Consider the following 22865-nt stretch of genomic DNA (forward strand, 5'->3'; position numbering starts at 1 on the left):
CTCCTTCTAAAGCATTGGCCATATACTGTCCTCCACTATGTTCTGCAGAAAAGCGATAGAGACATTAAAACTTCTTGGACAAATAATGTCTTCATGCAACTTTTAAGGAATTTGAAGGCATAGACACGAAATATATAGTGTAGTTAATCAATTTTGACCAAAATAAAATTAAAAAACATCAATTCTGCCTCTGCACTCTACAGCAACTGCTGCAAAGAAATTCACAATGTTACTTTATCATTAGAGATGTCAACTCTTCTCCTAGCTTTCCTTCAAAAAGTCTAGTATTCCTTTCTTATCATAACATGCAAAAACCTGCAGTAACACCATATTTCAATAAAACCATTGCCTTCTGAAAGGCAAACTGCTTCAACAAGAGTTTGATGAAATCAAAGACGATTTTCCACCCTCAGAAAGGTGCTCAACAATTAGAACTAATGACATTTACAAGATTGAATATTTGTATAGTAGTTCACCTGTCATAAAGGCCTGCATCGGCATAACCTTCAAGATCTTCACCATTGGAATCGGATCAGAAGATTATGGACCGTCTGATAAAGAGGCCAACCGGTTTGCTAGGGTAACCTAACACCTGAAAAATATCCACATACTCAAGAGTGCAAACAATGGTAGGGATTTATACACATATTGTGTTGCCTAATTACATCGTCTGGCCAATGACCAAAGTTTTATTCCGCAGTATAGAAAATTTTTGGGATATTTCCCATTTGCCCCAGTACGAGCGAAAGTTGCCCGGTTACACAACTCTTTGCTGTGAAAAGACATCGATGTCCTTATCTTTTTGAGGAATTCCTTGCTTGTCTCAAGCTGAATGTTATTTTGGCTTTTTCTTGCCTCTTGCCTCTTGGATGGCTGCTTCGTTTCTTCTTGCCAGTTGCTGAGAAGACTATGTTGAGCTGTTCATCTTGATCTTCTTGCTTGATAAATGAACTTCTTGAAAAGTGTAAAGCTATATCTTCATGCTTGAATCTTATCTTCTATTGATGTAGTGAGATGATCGTCAAGCTTCCATCATGTTTTCAATGTTGTGGAGTTCTTCATCATCGAGATTATCCCAATAATCAGCATCACTTTCTCGCACTTGTTGGCTCTCCTGCTCTTCTTTATACAATAAATCATACACTTCTTTAGTGGTTGTGCTCATATCAACAGTGTACAGCTCTCCTGGTCGTGGTACTCCATCCAGGTGTTCTCTGGTGTAGATATTTAAAGCATTGGCTTGGTAGATTAATTGCAGATTTGTATCATCAAAGAAATCATCTACTACAAGCTGGGCTGCACGAAATTTGTGAATATCCTCCACTGTTGGTGCCACATCAATTGTTGGTAAAGGAGGTGGCTCTATATAATTACGAAGTGATATGATGACTAGGTGTCTGGCTTTATCATGATATAGACTGGTTCTACGAGGATATGAAGGAATGCTAATTATTTCTAGTCGGATAGTACTATAACCTAACCCTATACTTCCCCATTGCTTAAGATAATGAGATATAGCATACTTAAGGTGATAGGAGAATGACTCTATATGATGTTCATTTTGGACATAAAGACTTTTTAACACTCCATGTTCCATTAGAAAACCTGGAGTAACTCTAACTCTACGATTATCATGCTCAATGTACATTTCACCAAAGTCTCTCATATTAATAGTAGCTAATAGAATATGAAATTGTGCTTTTTCTTCAGGATGAGAAAATGTATCATGACAAATGACTCCTATACCAGGTTGAGGATGAGATATAAGATTAAAGAGAAAATTCTGGATAGCTACTTGAAGGGAAAGATGCTTATCATGCTGTAACTTGAAGATTTTATCTTTACAATCATGAGGTAAATACGAAAACCGTTCTTTTGCTAGGGCTTGTAAAAAGTAGGGATTTTTTGTTTCTCTTTCTAACAGAGATGCAGGCCAACTACTTTCTTCTTCTTGCTTAATAAACTCAACTGTTTTCTGATAATTTATATTCAGTGTACGAAAATGATCAACTACTGTATCATGCTCATTTTGCAAATTATAATACAATGTCACGCCCCTGATTTTACACACATGAAAATCGATATATATAACCCCATAATTATATATGCGTGAACGTCCAGTCATCAATACAAAATACCTGGAATCTTTTTCCCTTTAACTTACACAGATATTGATGCCCTGAACCCTCAAAGTTAATATAAACTCGCTCCATAGAGTTATATATAACAATGCTTACGAAATAGATTGTCAACAACAAAATAAAACGTAAATGCAGCTCAGAGTAGCTATACAACGGAAGTCCTTAATCAACGGTAAAGTTACAAAAATGGCTTCCTACCGTAAAGCCGCAAAGACGCTACCTCCGCTTCAGCCCCGATTATCCTAACCTGCAGGATTAACCCCTACACCGTTTGAATAGTGTACCGGGTTGCCACACAACAAACCCGGTAAGCTTTTGCAAGCCCGTATGAGTAACTCAAACCACACACAACTCACGCCAAAAATAAGGAAAACAACTCACGCTTTGATTCCTTAAAACACGAAATAAAGGAGAATAACTCACACTTTAATTTCCTTTCAAATCGAAATAAAAGAAAGCAACTCACACCTTGTTTCCTTTTAAAACGAAACATAGAAAACAACCCACACTTGATTTCTATCAATAAAACATAGAAAGCAACTCACACCTTGATTTCTATCAATAAAACATAGAAAACAACTCACACCTTGAATTCTATCAATAAAACATAGAAAGCAACTCACACCTTGATTTCTATCAATAAAACATAGAAAACAACTCACACCTTGAATTCTATCAATAAAACATAGAAAGCAACTCACACCTTGATTTCTATCAATAAAACATAGAAAACAACTCACACCTTGAATTCTATCAATAAAACATAGAAAACAACTCACACCTTGATTTCTATCAATAAAACATAGAAAACAACTCACACCTTGAATTCTATCAATAAAACATAGAAAACAACTCACACCTTGAATTTTATCAGTTGTACCATAAGCGTACCATAGAAAGCAACTCACACCTTGATTTCTATCAAATCGTTAATAAGGAAATCAACTTGCACCTTGTCCCCTTAAAAACCATTAATAAGGAAGCAACTCACACCTTGTTCCCTAAAAATACGTAATGTCATGAGTTGTAAATAACCAATTCCCGTTACCCCATGAATTACCTATATGGCAGACAGATTAGAGCTCTAACTGAAAAACGTAACCACTCGTCCGGCCAAAGACGTGGTCACCTGAGATTCTGCCCAAGGTCTTAGACCTTCGATCCTCGGGCCGCAATGTCCCTTGGAGCAAAACATTAAAGGAGTCGCATCTGACCCAAAATGTTACACAAATCGCAACGCTTTTGAAAACAATCGAAATCAACATTTCCATAATCATTGTTTTCCGAAAAAGCCATAACACAAAACAATAAAAAGCATCAATTCATGCCTATTGTTTTCATACCCAAATCTCAACACTTTTCTCAAATCTCAACGCTTTTCAAAACAAATCGAAATCAATCATTTCCACAAATCATTTGTTTTCCAAAAGCCACACCCCAAAACAATAAAAAGCATCATTTCATGCATATTGTTTTCATAAATCCACAAACCACCCAAAACATATATATTTCACGTAAACATATATCTACTAATACATGAATACGTATGTATATATATACATCCCATAATATACATATATACACACGTAATCATCTACTCAAAAGTGCCACTAATACCATCTATAGTTTGCAGTTAACTAAATAACTCTCAAAATAATAAGGGTATTCCCGTTCGTGAAATGAACTTCGTGAGATTACTCACCTCAGAATCCCGCTGCGTCTTCTATACAGAACCGAACTAGTACACTATCACCAACAACTCGTCCAATTCACCTTCTAGAAGCACCTATTCACCAATGATCTCAAATCAGTAACGATTCATAACCAATTTTAAGTCCGAAACCCCTGTTTTGAACTAAAATCCCCCAAAGTGGCGCCAATCGAGGCAAAACCACATCCGAGACCTCCCGAAGTCTCTGGAATACGTCCACGATCGATGTGACCAAACCACAAGTCGATCGGACGCTCAAATCCTCACGGATCGAATAAATTCAACGATATGAAACGGTAAAAATCCTAACAATTCCATACGAACTCCAAAATTTGCATATTATATATCGAAACGCTCGTATCAACGAGTAGAACATATATAATACCAAAAACAGTTCCTTAAGTGGCCGGAACACCGCCACAGACGGTGGTGCACCGCCGCCGGCCAAAAACTCATTATTTCACAAAACTCCCAACATCAAAAAGCTTCATCTAAGCATGCTTGTGAATTCTCATAACTGGATCGAAGTCAGAAAACAAGCCTAAGGGATCGAAAACTACCTCACAAGCTGTGAACAGTGATCCAATCCGAGTTGATCGAAGTTTCACGTGAATCGATCCAAACAACCACCAAGGATCGATCAACGAGGCCGCTCTGAGCTCAACCAAGGAATCGTTGAAGCCATGAAGTCGCCGGAGTTGTGTTTTCCGGCCGGGTCCGAAAACACCAACCTGCACCGCCTTCTACCGCCGCTACCACCGAGAATCGGCGCTAGAGAACACCACAGGGACCACCAGACGGCGGAGACGATCCTGTCTGGAAAATTTCGTCGCCGGAGATGGCCGGAGCTCGCCGGAAACGTCGGGTCGGATCGACCGGGTCCGGGTCGGGTCAGTCGAAAAACTTCGACTCTGAAGACGCGGACGAGAGAGAAGAGAGAGAGAGTGTGGTTTCCGGAAAAGGAAAGTGGAAAAATGAATATATTTTTCTGATTTTTCCTATATATACTAAAATGGAAACTTCTTCCGCTAGCCATAACTTTCTCATACGAACTCCGATTCTCGCGTTCCACATGTCCACGAACTCGTAACGACGCGCTCTACAACTTTCGTGAAGGAAGTTTTCGGAGAATCCCAACGTATAAAAAGTCAACCTTTGGCAACCCCCTAAAACCATACTTTTCAAATAATTATTCGCCCGAAACACTTCCGCTCCATCCACGAGCCACGAAACGTCCAAAAATCACAATTTAGATTCCGGAAAATCCTCGGAAAATAAATACGAATTTCTGGGGCATCACATACAATGCATTCAGATTATCATGCTGTGCTTTAAGGTGATTATATTGTGTTTGAAGTCTAGCATATTGTGCTCTTGACTTAGGATACTCTTCTTGATATCTAGCAAGATCACAATTATTGGCTGAAAATTCCTGCTCAAGTGCTCTAATTAATTTCTCTTGACCCCTTCTCATATCCATAGCATTTATTCTAATATTCCAAAAATTATCTAATAGAACTTGTTGTCTAGTCGATAATGATGCTGTACTTTTATATCTAAAGAGTGGATTTCTAATTTCTTGCACAGTGTAGCCATTAAAGTTGTAACTAATATTTGCTGATCTTGCTGTCATGCTTAGTGTATTACCACTTTCTGCTCTTTGAGTACTAGAAGATGAAGGCCTGAAAAAGTCCATACCTGTCAAAGAAGAAGCCGAGATAAGATATCTGCAAGTGTATTATCAGCTCCTTTTATATGCTCAAATTGTGGCCTAAATCCATTTCCTGTAATACAATCTATAAAATTGACCCATCTTCTGGCTGCTTGTTTATTAGTAGTGATTTTATTATAATGAGAAACAATATTTTGACAGTCAGTTCTAATTGTAAATATTTCATTATGTAAGAATAAAGAAAATGCTTCTAAAGAATTAATTATGCCTAATATTTCTAAATCTGTGGCTGGTAATCGAGATTGTATATCACTAAATTTACCTGATGCATATCTACAAATTTGCTCATCAGACTTTGGTAATTCTTTAAACTTTTTCTGATATAAAATTCCTGCCCAACCTAATGCTGATGCATCTGTTTCTACTATTTTGTAACTACTATCTAATGGTAGTGCTAAAGGTTCAAGTTGTGTAATTTCTTGTTTAATTTGCTGAACTAATTTAATATCTTCTGTATTAAAGTATTTCTGACCTGTTTTGCTAGTCTTACTATGTAAAACTGCTATTTTTCTTCCTAAATCTGGGATGAAACTTCTAGCATAATTTAATAATCCTAAAAATGCTTGTAACTGCTTTTTATCCTCTAATCGATCTGGAAATTCTATAACCTTCTTAGCTATATGTTCCTGCAATTGAATAGTTCCTGACTTAATATATATTCCTAAAAACTCTATATCTTGTTTTTCTAAGTCTATTTTATTTTTACTAATAATGATACCATTATCTATAAACTCTTGCAAGATTATTTCTAAGTGTTTTCTATGTTCATTTCTATTTTTGCTGTGTATAAGTATATCATCTACATATACACTACAAAAACTATCATACTTCTTCAAAAGTTGATCCATTTTTCTTTGAAAAATAGAAGGTGCATTTTTCAATCCAAATGGCATGACTAACCATTCAAAGTGTCCTTCTGGACAAGTGAAGGCTGTCCATTCTATTGATTCTTCAGCTAATCTAATTTGCCAAAAACCTGATTTACAATCAAATTTACTAAAGTATTTACTCTCTTGAATCTTATTTATTAACTCATCTTTATTAGGTAATTTATAACTATCTTCATAAGTATTGTCATTGAGTCTCCTATAATTATAAACTATTCTAGCTTTACCTCTTTTTAGTTCGGAATGCTTTCGAACTACAAAGGCTGCTGACCTATGTCTAGATTTAGAAGGTCTAATTACTTTAAGGTTTAATAACTCTTTTATTTGCTGCTCAAATTCTTGTTTATCCAATAAATTACAAGGCATATCTGCTGTTTTAATAGTTAAATCTGGGTTAATTATATCTAATTTTGCTAAAATCTTATTTTTATTCCAATGTAGTTGGGGATCTTCTCCTATGATTCGAGTATGTTCTGCTAATTGTAATAATTCTTTTAATGTTTTAGGTCTACCTATTTGTTTTAGTTCTACTAGAGCTACTTCTCCTATGTTTGGATACTCAAGTTCAAAGATTGATTCATCATATTCTATACTATTCTGCTCATCGACATTGTTATCTAGATTTTCTTCTTCTCTAAAGCTATTTTCTCTTGACTCTTCTATGCTAATGCTATTATAAGCTTCTATCAAATTACTTTGATCAGTTGTAGTTATACCTTTCTTAAAGAAAGTTATATCCGGATGTATATACAAAAATCCTTGTAAGCTTTTAAGAAAGTTTAATCCTAAGATAAATTGATAAGATCCTACAGGTGATATAAATGTTAAAGGTAAGGTAAATAATTGTCTTTCTATCTTTATAGGTATATTAGTCATACAATGTGTTAAGTATACAGTTCTAGTATCGAATTGTGATACTCTAACTGGTTTAACTAGTTTTTGCCTAAATTGTGTTGGTACTAACTCTTCCTTTATGACACTCTTAGTGCTACCTGTATCTATCATACCTACTATTTGAATCTTATGTTCTTTAGATAGTTCTAACTCACAATTAATAGTTATTAAAGAACTAGTTTTCTGATTTTCTCCAATGTTTTGCATATTAATTTCTTCGTCCTCTATTGAATTTAGCTCTAATGTTTCATTAGTATAACAAGGTTTACAAAATATTATCTTGCTTGTATAATATTTTTCAGCTACTACTTTCTTACATTTACTACATTCTTGAGGCCAACCTAAATTAACATATTGAAATTCTTCTTGTTCTTCCTCAAACATACATATATTTTCATCTAGTTCACTATCTGAATTATTAGAGTAATCTGACTCTAATTCTGATTCGGATAACATATCTATGCTATTTATACTATAAATGCTTTCACTATCACTTAAGTTGTCTAAGCTATATATTGACTCTAAGTCTTCATCTTCTTCTAATTTAAATTGCTCAATTAATTGTACTTTTTCTCTAGGTTGTTTTCCTAACTTAGGACATTTAGGTCTAATGTGTCCTACCTCACCACAAAAATAACATTTACAAGTACTCTTATCTTTTGGTGCTTTGTATTTTCTAATCCAAGGTTTATTGGTTCTTTTCCTAAAGTGCTTAGGAATGTATTTTCTCTTCCTAAAGGTTCTTGAAGGTTGTATGTCAAAGGTCTTATGTTGCTTATATGATCTATACTTCTTCCTATAGCTCTTTCTATATGGTCTAATTTTCTTATTATACTTATCTTTCCTATGACAACCATATTGCTTAGGTAAATCTATGTTCTTACAGCTCATGTAAAATTGTTTTCTAATTTGTCTCTTTGCTTTTAATTGTCTACATTCTTCTCTTAATATATCATACACATGTTGTGTTCTAGGTCCTATTGCTATATCATCTTTTCTAGGGTGGTTTTGCCATTCTCTCCATATTTTTTCTCCTATTGGTCCTTTAATTTTAGTCATATATGTATTTAATAAATTTATGTCATTAATCCTACCTGTTCTTCCTAAATATTTAAAGAAATCTGTAGTATATTTTCCTATGTATTGCAAATCACAAATTTGTAATTGCTCTAAATTTCTTATTGCTCTAATTTGTTCTTGTTCGTTTCTACCATCTAACCTATTATGATCTAGAAACTCATACTTAATAAGTTTAACAAAAGTATCTATATTAAAAGTTTCTTTTGCTGCTTGATGTTGTTGTGGATTTTTTACTTTCCATGCTTGAAAGAAATCAAATACCATTCCATCTAAAGTATGTTCAAAATAATCTAACATATCAGTTGTATTACTAAAATCTAACATGATTGCCGCATGTACACATCCTTTCTCCCATCTTTCTATTGTTTTTTCCCAATCTTGTGGGTCTACATGATCTATGTTTAATATATTTCCTGCTAAGTTTACATGTTCTATTCCTGAATAAGGTATTCTATTTCTTCTAGGTCTAGTTTCTTCATAATCATAAGTTCTACTATTTTCTGCATAATGTTCTCTAGTTGGTCTTATATTTTGTTGATCGGTTCTACCTACTCTTGGTTCAGTATGGATTCCTGAAGTTCCTGTTGAACTAGTTTCTTCTACAGGCATACATTCTACTTGTATTAACATATTGTTATATTCTTTTCTCCTAAAATATGTTCTAATCCTATTTTTAATATTAATTGCTTCAGTTCCTCATCATTTAGTCTATGTAATCCTAATTCATAAGTTTTATATTTTTCTAAGTATTGTTCTTCACTCAAATTATCTATGTCTTCTATTAATTTATCTACTATGTTATCAAAATTATGTTCAATCATATTGATTTCTAAATTATCAAAAGCCATATTAATTTCTGCTTCACTTTCTAAGTCGTCCACATTTTCTATTTGTCTATAATTGCTAAACCTTACTGATGCTTCTCCTAAGTGATTTTCAAAAATTTGTGCTTTATCAGGTTGTTTATTTTTTGATCCATGTAAATTAGGTAATAACCATTGAGTTCCTTCTAAAAAACTATTATCTACTGGTTTTGCTTCTATCATATTAACATGTTTACTTCCAAAAGTTTGTACTAAGTTTTGGAATTCAACATTAAACTTATAGTTAAATTTGTCTGACACTTTTCCTACATACATTAAACTAACACTTAAGTTTTTAAAATCGCCTTTCATATTATTATTTTTTGTTCTAATGCTTACCTTAATATATTTACTAAATTCTTTAATATTCATTACATAATTTGGAATGCAACCTATAATTGCTAAGTTTGTGCTAAGGTCTACTTCAGCTGTTGCTATGGCTGCTTGTTGGTGATTATCCCATCTATCATCATATATGTATACTAATGCTTTAGTTCCTACTTGTGCTCTAGTTAATCCTGCTATTCCGATTAATATAGTTCCTATATGAATTTGTGAATAGTTTGATTTTCTAAGTTGTTCTATTGCCGAATTACTAAGTAAATTTAGTATAACTTCTTTATCTATGCAACTTATTTCATATTGACTTATGCTACTTACTATGCTATTTCTATTTTCAAATCTTCCTAATTGATATAAATTATGTCTATTTCTTTGTGATCTTAAAAATCCATTTCTAAGAAAGTCTTGTGCTTCCTCTTCACTAGGATATATATCTTCGGTTCTTACTATTTCTTTTCCTTTTCTTCTAAAGAGTTCCATTTGCTATTATCAAAAGGGTTTATTTTTCTTTTTCTTATATTGCTTGTGCCTAATGTTAAATTTTCTAATTTAGTAACTAATGATGGTAGTAATGATGCTGATGTGCTATTTAAAAGTTGATTAATTTCTGCTATTTGTTCCTCTATGTGATCTATTTTTTCTGCTAAATTTATTATCAATTGGATAATAATATTATTTTGCCTTATGGGAATATTATTACTAGGAACACTTGTTGTAAAGTCTGAAAATCCTATTGGTTCTTCTTCTAACTCACTAACTTCTTTTAATGCTTTGATGTAATTATTATTATTTCTAGAATCATTCATTAAACTAATAATCTATCTATTTTACTATGCAATTTTTCTACTTGCTCTGTTAACTCTTTTTGTACTAATTTAATTTTCTGTACTTCTATTTTCAGCTGTTCTACAATTTCTAAGGACTGCAATTCTACTTGCTTCGGCTTACTGTCAATGATGTCTACAAGCTCTTTTATTTCTTTTCTACTAGGAAACCTTTGTATATTTCTATTATTATCTTCTAGTTGTGATTGTATAAAACTTAAATTTTGTCTAATTATTTGTAGGGAATTTTTCTGAAAATAATCTAATACTTGCTGTAATTTCTGATTATACTGACTATGTTCTAATTTTATACTTTCTGCTTGGCTAATTATAAGGTCTATGACACTATTAATTAGTGGATGTTCTTCACTATGCAAAATATGCTTATTATTCTTCTGTGGAAAATAACAAACTAAAGTATTCTGATCTAGAGTGATCTTACGTTTTTGATGCTCTGTAATCTCTAAATTAAGATAATCTATCATAAAACAACAACAGATTTAAATATATGTAACAAACAGTTTAGATTTCAAGATAACTGAATCGTCTATTGGCCTCCAATAGTCGTCTATTGCCCCCCAATACAGGGTTGGATTGTACTGACTCTTAATTACAGGTTCAAATTTTTCTTGTTTTCTTACTAGGTGTGTTTATGACTTCTGTCCTCAAGGTACTTTACTGATATAACTATACTATTATAATGCTAAACTAGGCTCTGATACCAAATTTAAGGGGGTCTGTCCTAACTACACATATGCCAAAACATCTATTAAAGATTGAGTCTTGAACATGGACAAGAGCTTAAAACTGCATACAAAGCCAACCTATTGGGCCAAACAAGAGCAGAAACAGAGGTTCTTAGACTCAGAGGTTCCCTGACTAATTTTATTAGTTATCTTGGCATGCATGTTAATTAAAACAGGAATCCTTAAAGATAATATGATCGTCCGTTTAGCAATATAATAGCATAATTATCTCAGTGTTTCCCTATTTTGGACTAGAAGTCTACTAAGAAAACCGGAAAATAAAAAGTAAGATGAACCTACTTGAACGTGCTAGTACAAACTGTACAGTCTTCTATGGAGTTGCAATAGAAAACACTGGTTGAATGCTAGTTTGCTTCACACGAACATGAATAAAGTGTCACCACAGCTACTGCTAATCATGAACAGCTACTGCTCCATATTACAGCTACAGATTATTGTTGTGGGTTATGTATGGATGAATGTGGTGTTAATAAGTAGAAAGTATATGAACAGATGATATTATGAACAAAGGGCTTTATTGATACTGAAAGTGTTTACAAAGGAAAGCAATGGGTACTGAGATTTTTTCTTCTCCAACGTACTCCATCTGCTATCTATTCTTCCTTCTTATACCAGCTCTAGCTGGCTTTGTACAAGATTACGGTGGTGATTGCAAAAACAGGTGGAAGAAGCATGCATAACTATACAAAACAGCATGCAGAAATAAACAAAAGCCCATGCAAAAAGGGACAATAGCTCTTACGCAAAGAGCTTGCTGACAAAACTACAAATAAAAGCTATAAAACTATATTTTATTCTTTCTAGGCTTGCAGGCTGACCCACGGGTTTTCAAACATGAAGGAGACAAACTCCATGTGATGGTAAGGACAAGTGATGGTGCAGATCCTGCTATGCTCCTCCTGTACCCCTTTTCGGTATTTTGAAAATACTTTGGGTGACTGGGAATTACCCCCTAGAAAATGTGTAAGTGGGAATTTCCCCAAAATTTTTTGATTGATAAATTACTCAGGTAAATTAGATAATCTATTTGGAAGTGCAAAGAATGGTGGAGATACTTGGTGTTCCCTAATTACATGGTCAGTGAAAACCAATGACCAATTTAGGTAAATTCATAGACTACTTAGGTATATAATCCATGTGGAAGTTATCAATGCAATTCAATCCCTACATGGTCTGTTACTCTTATGCCACTTTTGGCACTGTAGTGCATTACCTGAGGAGAGTCCAGAGCATTTTTCTTGCTAATAAAACTTAAGGCACGTCCAGGATAAGCTCCAACTAAGGTTTCTCCAAGACCTTTGACAACCTATCACGGTAAAACAACCCAAATCAATGTCTCTGATATTAATACATTCTATCTTACATATATGTAATTACCGGATGGAACAAAATTGATAGAGTTTGAGTAATGACAGTTATTCAAACAAGCAACAACACAAATAAAAGAACACAAGAATTGCTGACGCAGTGTAAACCTCTCCACTGAGGAAACTTCACTGCGTGGCTTTTAACGTAGCCAACACGAGAATCAAATCCAATATGAATCAAATCGTTACAGATCACAAGTAGTGGTATTCAACACAACCACATTGACTAGCAACAATGCTAACTTGCTCACAACTGTAAAAGACCTATTCTAAACAACTATGAAGCAATCTGTATAGATGAAGAAATCTGGACACGCCTTCAGATTCAATCTTGCCTTGAAGCCTCACTGATCTCAATCACATATGCAAGTGATGAATGCAGTGAACAAGCAGTATGATCAATCAATCAAACAAACCATGAGAGTTTTGTAAAACAGTTAGTGCAGACTATGCAGCACAATTAAAATTCTCAATCAAAAAACTCTACCTCTCATAATGCAGTTTCAAAACCTTTTATAGAAGATAAAGACTCCCCCTCAATCCAATCACATTAAACACCGATTGAGATAAACATGGAAAGGTTTTTCAAAACAATATGCAATCACAATCTTTTATCTGATATGTATTCAAAACAATTCTAAATGCAGATAAGATTTCCTAAACTCCTTTCCTTAAACACTATTTGAATTGGAGAGTTTAGACCCATAATATATGCATCAATCACATGCAAATTGATATGATATGCAAATTAAAAGCTCTCTAAACCTAGACCATATTTTCAGAATTATATGGAGAAAGAATCGTGTACAATCAATGCGTCTAACCCTAATTGATTCCTATTAGGAAAGATCTTTTTAACAAAAGATTGCCAATTAAAATAAACAGACCTAAATCAATTAGGTCTTCAATGGGACGATTTTAACTGGTGAAAAAAATCTTTGCATAATAAAATTTAAGAATAGAAAGATACTTTCCAAAAACAAACTTCCTAAAACCTAGGACTGACTCAAGGATTGCAACACAGATTGCAATCCCAATGCATATGCTGACTCATGAGATGCATTTACCTGTAACGTATTTGAGATCAGTATTAGGCCCTTTTCCAGCTTCTTCAGTGATGAATTGTCATGATATACTTCACTAGCTTTGTATGGGAATGCCAACAAATAACATGTACAAAATCTTGTACTTACAATCTCCCCCTTTGGCATTCCTATACAAAACACATCTAATTAATACAAACTCCCCTCAACAAGTACTTGAGGATCCTCACTTGGGAAGAAGCCTGCAATTCCTGTAACACTTATCACACACACCTTGTAAAAAGCAAGTTAAAGATAAGGCATAGGAATGTCAACACAATTTCAAGATCAATATCAAAAGATTTAAACAATCAAAGCACAAGTTGATCAAATTCACCAATATTCTCCCCCTTTTTGTCTAGGAATGACAAAGGCAACCTTCAGCTTGTAGTTAATGAACAAGTGAGAGCAAAACATAATAAAACCGAACATGTAGACACAGCTTGTGAATGAACCCAAGAATACCAGCTCTTGTGCTGCTCGTACTTGAGTGAATAAATAGAGGAGCATGCAACAAGGAACAAAAGCACATACTTCAAATATTTCATTCCGATATCATCATATTCCTTTGTCTTATTCCCTGCATGGGACTCAGAACCTCAACATTGGTATCTTCCCACTTCTATCAATCTCTATGTGCATGGCCTTCCCAATTTTCCAAAATTTAATGCAGCAGCCAACTCCAGAGCTTGCAAGAACCATCCATGAATTCATTGTCAAGTAGATAGAGGAAGATAACGAACTAGGTTATGAAGCACACAAAAACTGAATATCGTTTTTTTTTTTTTTTTTTTTTTTTTTAAAAAAAAATTTTTAAAATTTTTATATATATATCGAAAACGCAAAACTAACAACCTAAAAATAGCAAAAAGGTTTCAATTTTCTTCCCCCCACACTTAAACCAAATATTGTCCTCAATGTTTGACAAATAATCACATGTAATGAAAAGATTTAAGTATAGAAAGAGAGAGAAAAGAAAACAACAAAAACAAGTATAGTTAAGAAAAGTAGAGAATGCTCCCTCTTGTAGACCTCCCAATGCACACAACCTTTGGAGACGAACTAAAGACACAAACCTCAAGGCTAATTAAGCCTTGACTTCCTAACATAAGCTCCATGCCAAACATGCTCCAAAGGTACTCCAATAATGCTCAAAGACAATAGGAAACATCACTTGTCACAAACTGATTTCAGCTAAAACCTTGCAGCAGTCCTACTTCCGAGGCTTATAGCTCATCCATTCAGAATCGGAATCCAAAGATCCTACTTGGAGATGAAAGTTCATATTCAGGGCTTTCCGTACATATGTGGCGCGAATTCTAAGTCCAAGGGATGTGAAAACTAGAGACCTGCAAAGTTAGCAAAAAAATACAGAAAACTGTCAGAATGCTGACAGAATGTCCTTTGTCCATTCAAACCTGAATACCGGAAGCTACAGGGGTCACATTCAGAAACCCTTTGGTATGAATGAAGTAGACATCTGGGGCTTCAAATACATATAAGGCTTGTCTCATTTGGACCCCGGGAATTATCCCCTGTTTTGCGCTTTATGTGGCTCAGCTGCCCAGTTTTCTGGTTTTCTGCCCTGACCTTTCTGTACTCAACTGGAGACTGCAGACTCATTAGAACTCAGAATTTCTATCTGTCAACTCCATTGGAAAATAGACTCCTGGGGCTTTTGATCCATGTATGGCACGTCTTCTGATTCCAAGTGATCTGTGAACCCTAGCCGTTCAAAATGAACCGATTCGCGAGCCAGAAAAACTGTTTCGGTTAACAGTGATCTTCTTCTATCTTTCCTCAACTATATGACCTGCACACACACTAAAAACATAAAAAGGAACCAGAAAAGAAGCAAAGAAATTGAAAAGAAGATTCAGGTAAACTATAACACCCTTTTAACATAAAAGTTTCCTATGCCGTTGCCATCTCCTCATCCATTCATTGGATTGCCTCCCAATTAGTGCTTGGTTTCATGTCATACAAGCGCACTTTCATTTCCAAATTCATTGAACTTCTCATGTTCAGTAATCAGTGACCTATTCAATGACCTGATCGGTGACCTGATCGGCTTCACCACTGAAACCAAAATCATTTACACGGTTTTTGTCCACGGGATAGACCCATCTCTGGTATATGTAGGCCTGGCAATAGTGCGGTCACGGGCGGGTTACGGGCGGACTTAACGGGTTGGCGGTCTTAACGGGCTCAACCCGTTATAACCCGTTATCTTAACGGGTTATAACGGGTTGAGCCCGATGGGTTCGCGGGTTACCCGTTGGAACCCGTTAAGACCGCTAAGGTTTTTTTTTTTTAAAAAAAAATTTTAAAATTCTTTTCTAATCAATTACCCACTAAAACCCGTTAATACCTGTTAACAATAAATTGGCCATTGAAACACGTTAAGACCCATTAACATAAAATGAATTTTTTTTTTTTTTTTTTTTTTTTTGCATTTTTTTAAACTCTTTTTCACACCCATTATCTATTAAAACCCTTCTCAAAAAAAAAAAAATTTATTTTTTATTTTTTTAAACCCTCTTCCAACCCATTACCCATTATAACTCTTTTTCATTGTTGATTTTCATTAAATCAAAAGTTAATACATATTGGGCTCACAATTCTTAAAAAAAAAAAAAAAAAAATCTTATTTTTTTTTTTTCTCTTCTAATCGGGTTCGATGGGTTCCGTCGGGCAACCCGTTTCCGCCCGTTAACTAACGGGTTGTTAACGGGTTGGCAGCCCATTAACACGTTAAGTTATCGGGCGGAAATAAATGGGTTTTTAGCGGGCGGTTAATGGGCGGTTAACGGGTCATGGGCTGAATTGCCAGGCCTAGGTATATGTATATCAGAAATATGATATCATCACGGAACACACAAAAAAGCGATGCAACATTGACATTTTTATGACAAATGCAACTTATGTAGCGGAAGCTATGTAGAAGGAGGATCACCAGTAGATGTTTCGCAATAGACACCAGCCCAAGAAGAATCAATCAGAGAAAGATAGCCCAAGTATCAATACTCCCCCTAAGTGTGATCATGTGATGAGAGATGCAAGGATGAAATGCAAACACACAATGAGTGGGTTGTATCCAAATGCTAAGAACAGATTTAATTCGCATAGCTTTTCCAACAAGAGCAATACCACTTAATCATAAACAAGAGTGCAACAAAATAAGTTCACACGAGTGAATTGATTCCGACAATCACAAGATAAGATAGAGGGTGATCGAGTATTCTATACCTCTTGTTGTGAAGAGTGAACATATCTCAAGATGGGGTGTGTAATATTTGTGGAAACCTGAAAACCAAGCCTCACATACGAAACAAATTTAAGCACGTAAACTATATTCCCCCTTATAACACCGTGAGGGCATGATTTTGAATTTTTCTTTTGGCCTTTCACACAAAGTAACATTTTTGCTCAAGAAGACTACGACCCATGTAACGAGTATTAAGCTAGCAGCTCCCAAGTCAGATGACTTTAGGGTACTAGATGTAACAAGGACATCCCAAAGAGCACATCTACTCGAGTCAATAGTCTCATAATCCACCGGGGTGACCAAACCATTCCCGTTTCTTCCCAATCCTCATATCGTTCGTCACGACCGAGGGCTGTTTACTTTGGCAATAGCCTGGCCATGCTCCATAAAACATTTTTTTTTTTTTTTTTCAAGGAGCAGCAAAAATAAGGAAATATTCCGTACAAGAGTATTGAGAACAGGCCAACCAACAAATATGACTTACCACCACTTAGAGTATGTGTGCATGTGAGGATTCAAGGTGATAGAGAATATGTTGTTCAAGCTCACAATTACATAGTGATGCAGGAACAAATTCAAAACATGCTAAGCAGCTTATTGCACACAGATTTAAGAAAAGGAGTAGAGCCCTCGTCAATCTAAGTTCAAATTAATCTGTCAGACACTTAGGGATACAAATCACAATCTTGAATTTCCAGAAACTGATCCTAACAATGCAGAAACGGAAATAATAATGCACCTATACTACCATGAAGACATACAACATGAATGCATGCAAAATGGATCAAGCGAAGTGAGAGTATCAATACTTAGAGCATCCACCAACGGTGCTTCTAAGTGATTCAAATTGAGTTCTGTCTAAAGGCCTAGTAAACGAATTAGACAATTTGTGTTCAGTACGTAGGAACGAAAGCAAGCTCAAGCATATTATCAAGATTATTCATATGAGCAGAAAAATAATTATTTGAACCTTTTTTAATCCAGATTTGCTTCTGCTTCAAATTCTGCTCTTTGGGGATTGCAATCCTGCTAATCAACTTCAAATGCTCTTTCAGCTCTGCTTGCAGCGATGCAGTTGAGCCTATTTTTGATGCTTTCCTCTGATTTTGAGTGACCCTGCGGAGCATATTACATCTAGGACGTATGTGTCCCAATTTTCCGCAGAAATGACAAGTAGGAGTGAAACTTTTTGAGTTATGAACATACCTAGGCTGACGCACAGAGATGTGACTGTCAGAACTTACCTGAGTTCTCCTTTGATGAGGTGGAGGTGCTGAATCAAATTTAGGCTTTTGAGGAAGAATTGGGGGATGAGTTTCTTGGTCATTTGATGAGCTTGAGTGCACACTTGAGCTCACACATTTCACAAAGTTAGAACGATTGATTTTTGCACCTTTATGCCGCAACCTTTTCTTGTTGGTGTGTGGTTTTCCAATTCCAATCATTTTGGAAACCAAATCTGACCCTATTGAGAATTTGTTGAACTTTTCTTGAGACTCTTCAAGCTTGACCTGCAAACTCTCAATTTTAGAGGTTAGTGAGATATTCAGATTTGATTGGGCTTTAACTTCAACCTGAAGGGTTTTAGTCCTGTCAATCAACTCAATACGCTCCACCTCCCAATTTTGGGAATTCATCTTATCCTGCAAAATATCAATTTTGTCAGTGTAAGCAAAGCGTTCACCTTCCCATTTTTCTTTGCATGATTCAAGATTTAACTCGGCCTTGATCTTTGCTTTTCTGATTTGCTCAATCTCGTTCTCAAGTTTAAGATTTCTTTTGAACATCACTCTTGAAGCTTTATACAGTTCCCTGCACTTTTCATTAGTCACATCATCTGATATATCAAAAATCTTACCTTTACTGTTGGAATCGTCAGATGCCTCATGATAAGGTGAGGAGATGAAAGCAATATTCTCTTCTTCATTCTTAGTTTGAGAATTTTCCTCACTGTCGCTCCAAGTTGACTTAAGAGCCTTGTTATTTCGTGAGCTATATTTTCTATTTCCACAATCAGAAGAGATATGACCAATACCACCACATTCATAACGTATAGGTTTTTCAACAACGCTTTTCTCTTTATCAAAATTATTGACTTTTAGGTTTTTGTCAATTCGTTTTTCAGATAATTGCCCCATTTTTGATTCAGATATACTTTTTGAAGTACTACCATAAGAGTTTTTATTTTTCAGAAATTTTTTAAACTCTTTGGTTAGTAAAGCTAAATCCACAGAATCACTATCATCCACATCTTTCATTTTAACAGAAGAGATAGCAAAATTTTGTACCTTTTTCTTAGGCTTGAACCTCATCATGATCTTCCATTGCGAGTAATCTTCACCATCAAAATATGGGGGACAATTTATCGAACTAGCAGCTCTGTCAGATTCATGTTCCATCATGTCCTCAGATCTACTAAAAAGCTTTAGAACCCGCTCTGATGCCAATTGTAATTACCGGATGGAACAAAATTGATAGAGTTTGAGTAATGACAGTTATTCAAACAAGCAACAACACAAATAAAAGAACACAAGAATTGCTGACGCAGTGTAAACCTCTCCACTGAGGAAACTTCACTGCGTGGCTTTTAACGTAGCCAACACGAGAATCAAATCCAATATGAATCAAATCGTTACAGATCACAAGTAGTGGTATTCAACACAACCACATTACTAGCAACAATGCTAACTTGCTCACAACTGTAAAAGACCTATTCTAAACAACTATGAAGCAATCTGTATAGATGAAGAAATCTGGACACGCCTTCAGATTCAATCTTGCCTTGAAGCCTCACTGATCTCAATCACATATGCAAGTGATGAATGCAGTGAACAAGCAGTATGATCAATCAATCAAACAAACCATGAGAGTTTTGTAAAACAGTTAGTGCAGACTATGCAGCACAATTAAAATTCTCAATCAAAAAACTCTACCTCTCATAATGCAGTTTCAAAACCTTTTATAGAAGATAAAGACTCCCCCTCAATCCAATCACATTAAACACCGATTGAGATAAACATGGAAAGGTTTTTCAAAACAATATGCAATCACAATCTTTTATCTGATATGTATTCAAACCAATTCTAAATGCAGATAAGATTTCCTAAACTCCTTTCCTTAAACACTATTTGAATTGGAGAGTTTAGACCCATAATATATGCATCAATCACATGCAAATTGATATGATATGCAAATTAAAAGCTCTCTAAACCTAGACCATATTTTCAGAATTATATGGAGAAAGAATCGTGTACAATCAATGCGTCTAACCCTAATTGATTCCTATTAGGAAAGATCTTTTTAACAAAAGATTGCCAATTAAAATAAACAGACCTAAATCAATTAGGTCTTCAATGGGACGATTTTAACTGGTGAAAAAAATCTTTGCATAATAAAATTTAAGAATAGAAAGATACTTTCCAAAAACAAACTTCCTAAAACCTAGGACTGACTCAAGGATTGCAACACAGATTGCAATCCCAATGCATATGCTGACTCATGAGATGCATTTACCTGTAACGTATTTGAGATCAGTATTAGGCCCTTTTCCAGCTTCTTCAGTGATGAATTGTCATGATATACTTCACTAGCTTTGTATGGGAATGCCAACAAATAACATGTACAAAATCTTGTACTTACAATATATACTGTTGAATACCTCAGCATATATCTCCGACGAGTCTCCTGAAGATGGGTTAGTTGTGTGAATAACGAATGCATAGTCGGCATTTATTATTTCTTGAACAAGGACAGCCATGCAAAGATAATCATGGTCTAATTTCACTTTTCTTGTGCTGAAGTATGCTCTCTCATTCCACTTTGAAGCCCAGACCTGGATTATAAGAGATGAGCACACCGCAATATATCAGAAAACTTTAAGATAAAACAATTTGATTTGCATTAAGTTGATAGGCAGCTTGAGCTCTGATAACAAGTTATGATGTTTGTGAGATCTACTTTTCTTAAAGTGTAGTGAAAACATGGGAAATTGCTGCCCCTGGTCTCAGAAAGCTTTAGCCATGTCCCATAGAAACAAAAAACAAAAAAATTCATACTGTATTGAAGCATCAATAGAGAAACAAGGAGAATATATACCAGTCAACTCAATAGAGTACACTGGGAATGAGAAAGCAGATAGATATGAAAAGATTGGTTTGAGACATAATTCAAGGCTCTAATACTAATATCAAGTGCAGTTAAATTCCTAGCATTAATGGATTTAAGAACAAGTTCAAATGGGCATATGCAGCCAAGCATTCTTACCTTTTTTATAGCCAACCATGCTTGTTCCCATCGTTGTTCACCCTCATCACCAGGCCAAGGCATTCCTGAACTTTGCATCTTAGTCTTCAGCTCTTGTACCTGAAAGTAACTCTCAAAATAAGCTTTCACTTAAATTGCTCGTTCTGCCTAGAGGCCCCTAGAGTTATTTTACTTACAGGTACCAGTACAGGTTAGTGGTTATATATCATATCAAGAAAAGGAATGACTGACAAGAACAATGATTCAATAAAAAAATTTTACTGAACTTAAAACTTCAGTTTAAGTAAAGAATTCTGCACAACCCATATATAAAACTTTAGTTCTTGATTCAGCCCCAAATCAGAGAAGTCATTATTTGACTGCTTTACTAACAATTTATGTTGGAAAATGAATAATTGGATACCACAACAGTCCAGAGATTGGAACATATATCCATAAGGAGATCATGTGCTTGCAGGCTTTGAAATAAAAATTGCATGCATTTGCAATATATCATCTGTTACAAAATACAATTTTTGACATTGAAGCCTTCAATAGAAAAAATAGAAAATAGATACATACCAACGGAGGTGGTGCTGTCAACTGTAAAACTGTCTCTCGAATCTCCCCAAGTGAACCAAAATCTCCCCAAGCCAATTACTAATAGCTTCTTTTGTATTAGAAATAATTCCAAGTGGTACACAATTTTCACCACAACAATCACAACAACAGTCGCAAAAGAGATACAAAACAGATACATAACTAAAGATACAATCTTCAAAATCTACGATATGGGATCCAAAACCAATACATCAAACAATTCAATGCTTTACCAAAACAAATACAAGTCTACAAATGCAACTCAATTTCAAATTTTCAAGTCCAAAGTCAAAACAGAAAGGCAAAAAGTGATTGATGCAATTCGAACCCAGAAATCCATAAGGACAAAACAGATCACATATCCAATTTTCATCTCATATCAATCATATGTATAGCGTATAGCAAAAGAAACAGATGCAATTCGAACCCAGAAATCGAAGCAGGAAAGATGGCAACAACTTACCAAGCTTGAAGTTTCCGAAATCGAGTCGAAAACTGAAATTGAAGCTGCTTCACCTAGTAGAGTTCGAGCCAAACCCAGACTTGAAGATTGAAAATTGAATACCCAGAAGCAGAAATTAAGAGGAAGCCATAAATCGATTAAAGAGTAAAGACCCAAAAGCAGAAATTAAGAGAAATAGAAACCCAGACTCACCGCTCATCGTCGGTCCATCACGGCGTCACCGTCGAAGAAAGAAAAGGCGTCGTGCGGCCGTGCCGGAGAGAGACACAGAGAGAGAGAGAGAGAGAGAGAGAGAGGAGAGCGGGGCTGCGGGAGGGAGAGAGAGAGAGAGAGAGAGAGAGAGAGAGAGAGAGAGAGAGAGAGAGAGAGAGAGAGAGAGAGAGAGAGAGAGAGAGAGAGAGAGAGAGAGAGAGAGAGAGAGAGAGAGAGAGAGAGAGAGAGGCGAGCTTTAGAACCATGCTGGCATTTGGTGCTCGAAGTCGCACCAATCGAGGAGGATAAACTCCTTGGAGGCAGGTTGGACCAGTTGGGGTTCGGATCTCAAAGCAACGACGTGGTGGCGTTGGAAGAGAAGCATTGGCAGAGGCGATGGCACCGGTGAG

General features: G+C 35.3%; 1 protein-coding gene across 1 annotated transcript; it reads right to left on the reverse strand.

Moving 5' to 3' along the window:
- Window positions 1-532: 532 nt before the first annotated feature.
- Window positions 533-21354, reverse strand: LOC112171157 (alpha-glucan water dikinase 1, chloroplastic). The gene is made up of 4 exons (XM_040509443.1): window positions 21222-21354; window positions 20617-20790; window positions 12455-12547; window positions 533-592 (listed from the first exon to the last, which is right to left on the reverse strand). Exons 1-4 carry the CDS (start codon window positions 21297-21299, stop codon window positions 533-535), a joined length of 405 nt encoding a protein of 134 aa, XP_040365377.1. The 5' UTR covers window positions 21300-21354.
- Window positions 21355-22865: the final 1511 nt, after the last annotated feature.

Source organism: Rosa chinensis, chromosome 6 (assembly GCF_002994745.2).
Source record: "Rosa chinensis cultivar Old Blush chromosome 6, RchiOBHm-V2, whole genome shotgun sequence".
NCBI classification, from domain to species: Eukaryota; Viridiplantae; Streptophyta; class Magnoliopsida; order Rosales; family Rosaceae; genus Rosa; species Rosa chinensis.

Excerpts from the sequence above, each read along its gene's own strand:
- LOC112171157 (XM_040509443.1), bottom strand. The coding sequence starts at position 21,299 with ATGCAAAGTTCAGGAATGCCTTGGCCTGGTGATGAGGGTGAACAACGA. Across the intron at positions 20,791-21,221 it reads CATGGTTGGCTATAAAAAAG|GTCTGGGCTTCAAAGTGGAA; the intron begins GTAAGAATGCTT and ends CTTATAATCCAG. Across the intron at positions 593-12,454 it reads ATGCTCTGGACTCTCCTCAG|GTGTTAGGTTACCCTAGCAA; the intron begins GTAATGCACTAC and ends GATATTTTTCAG.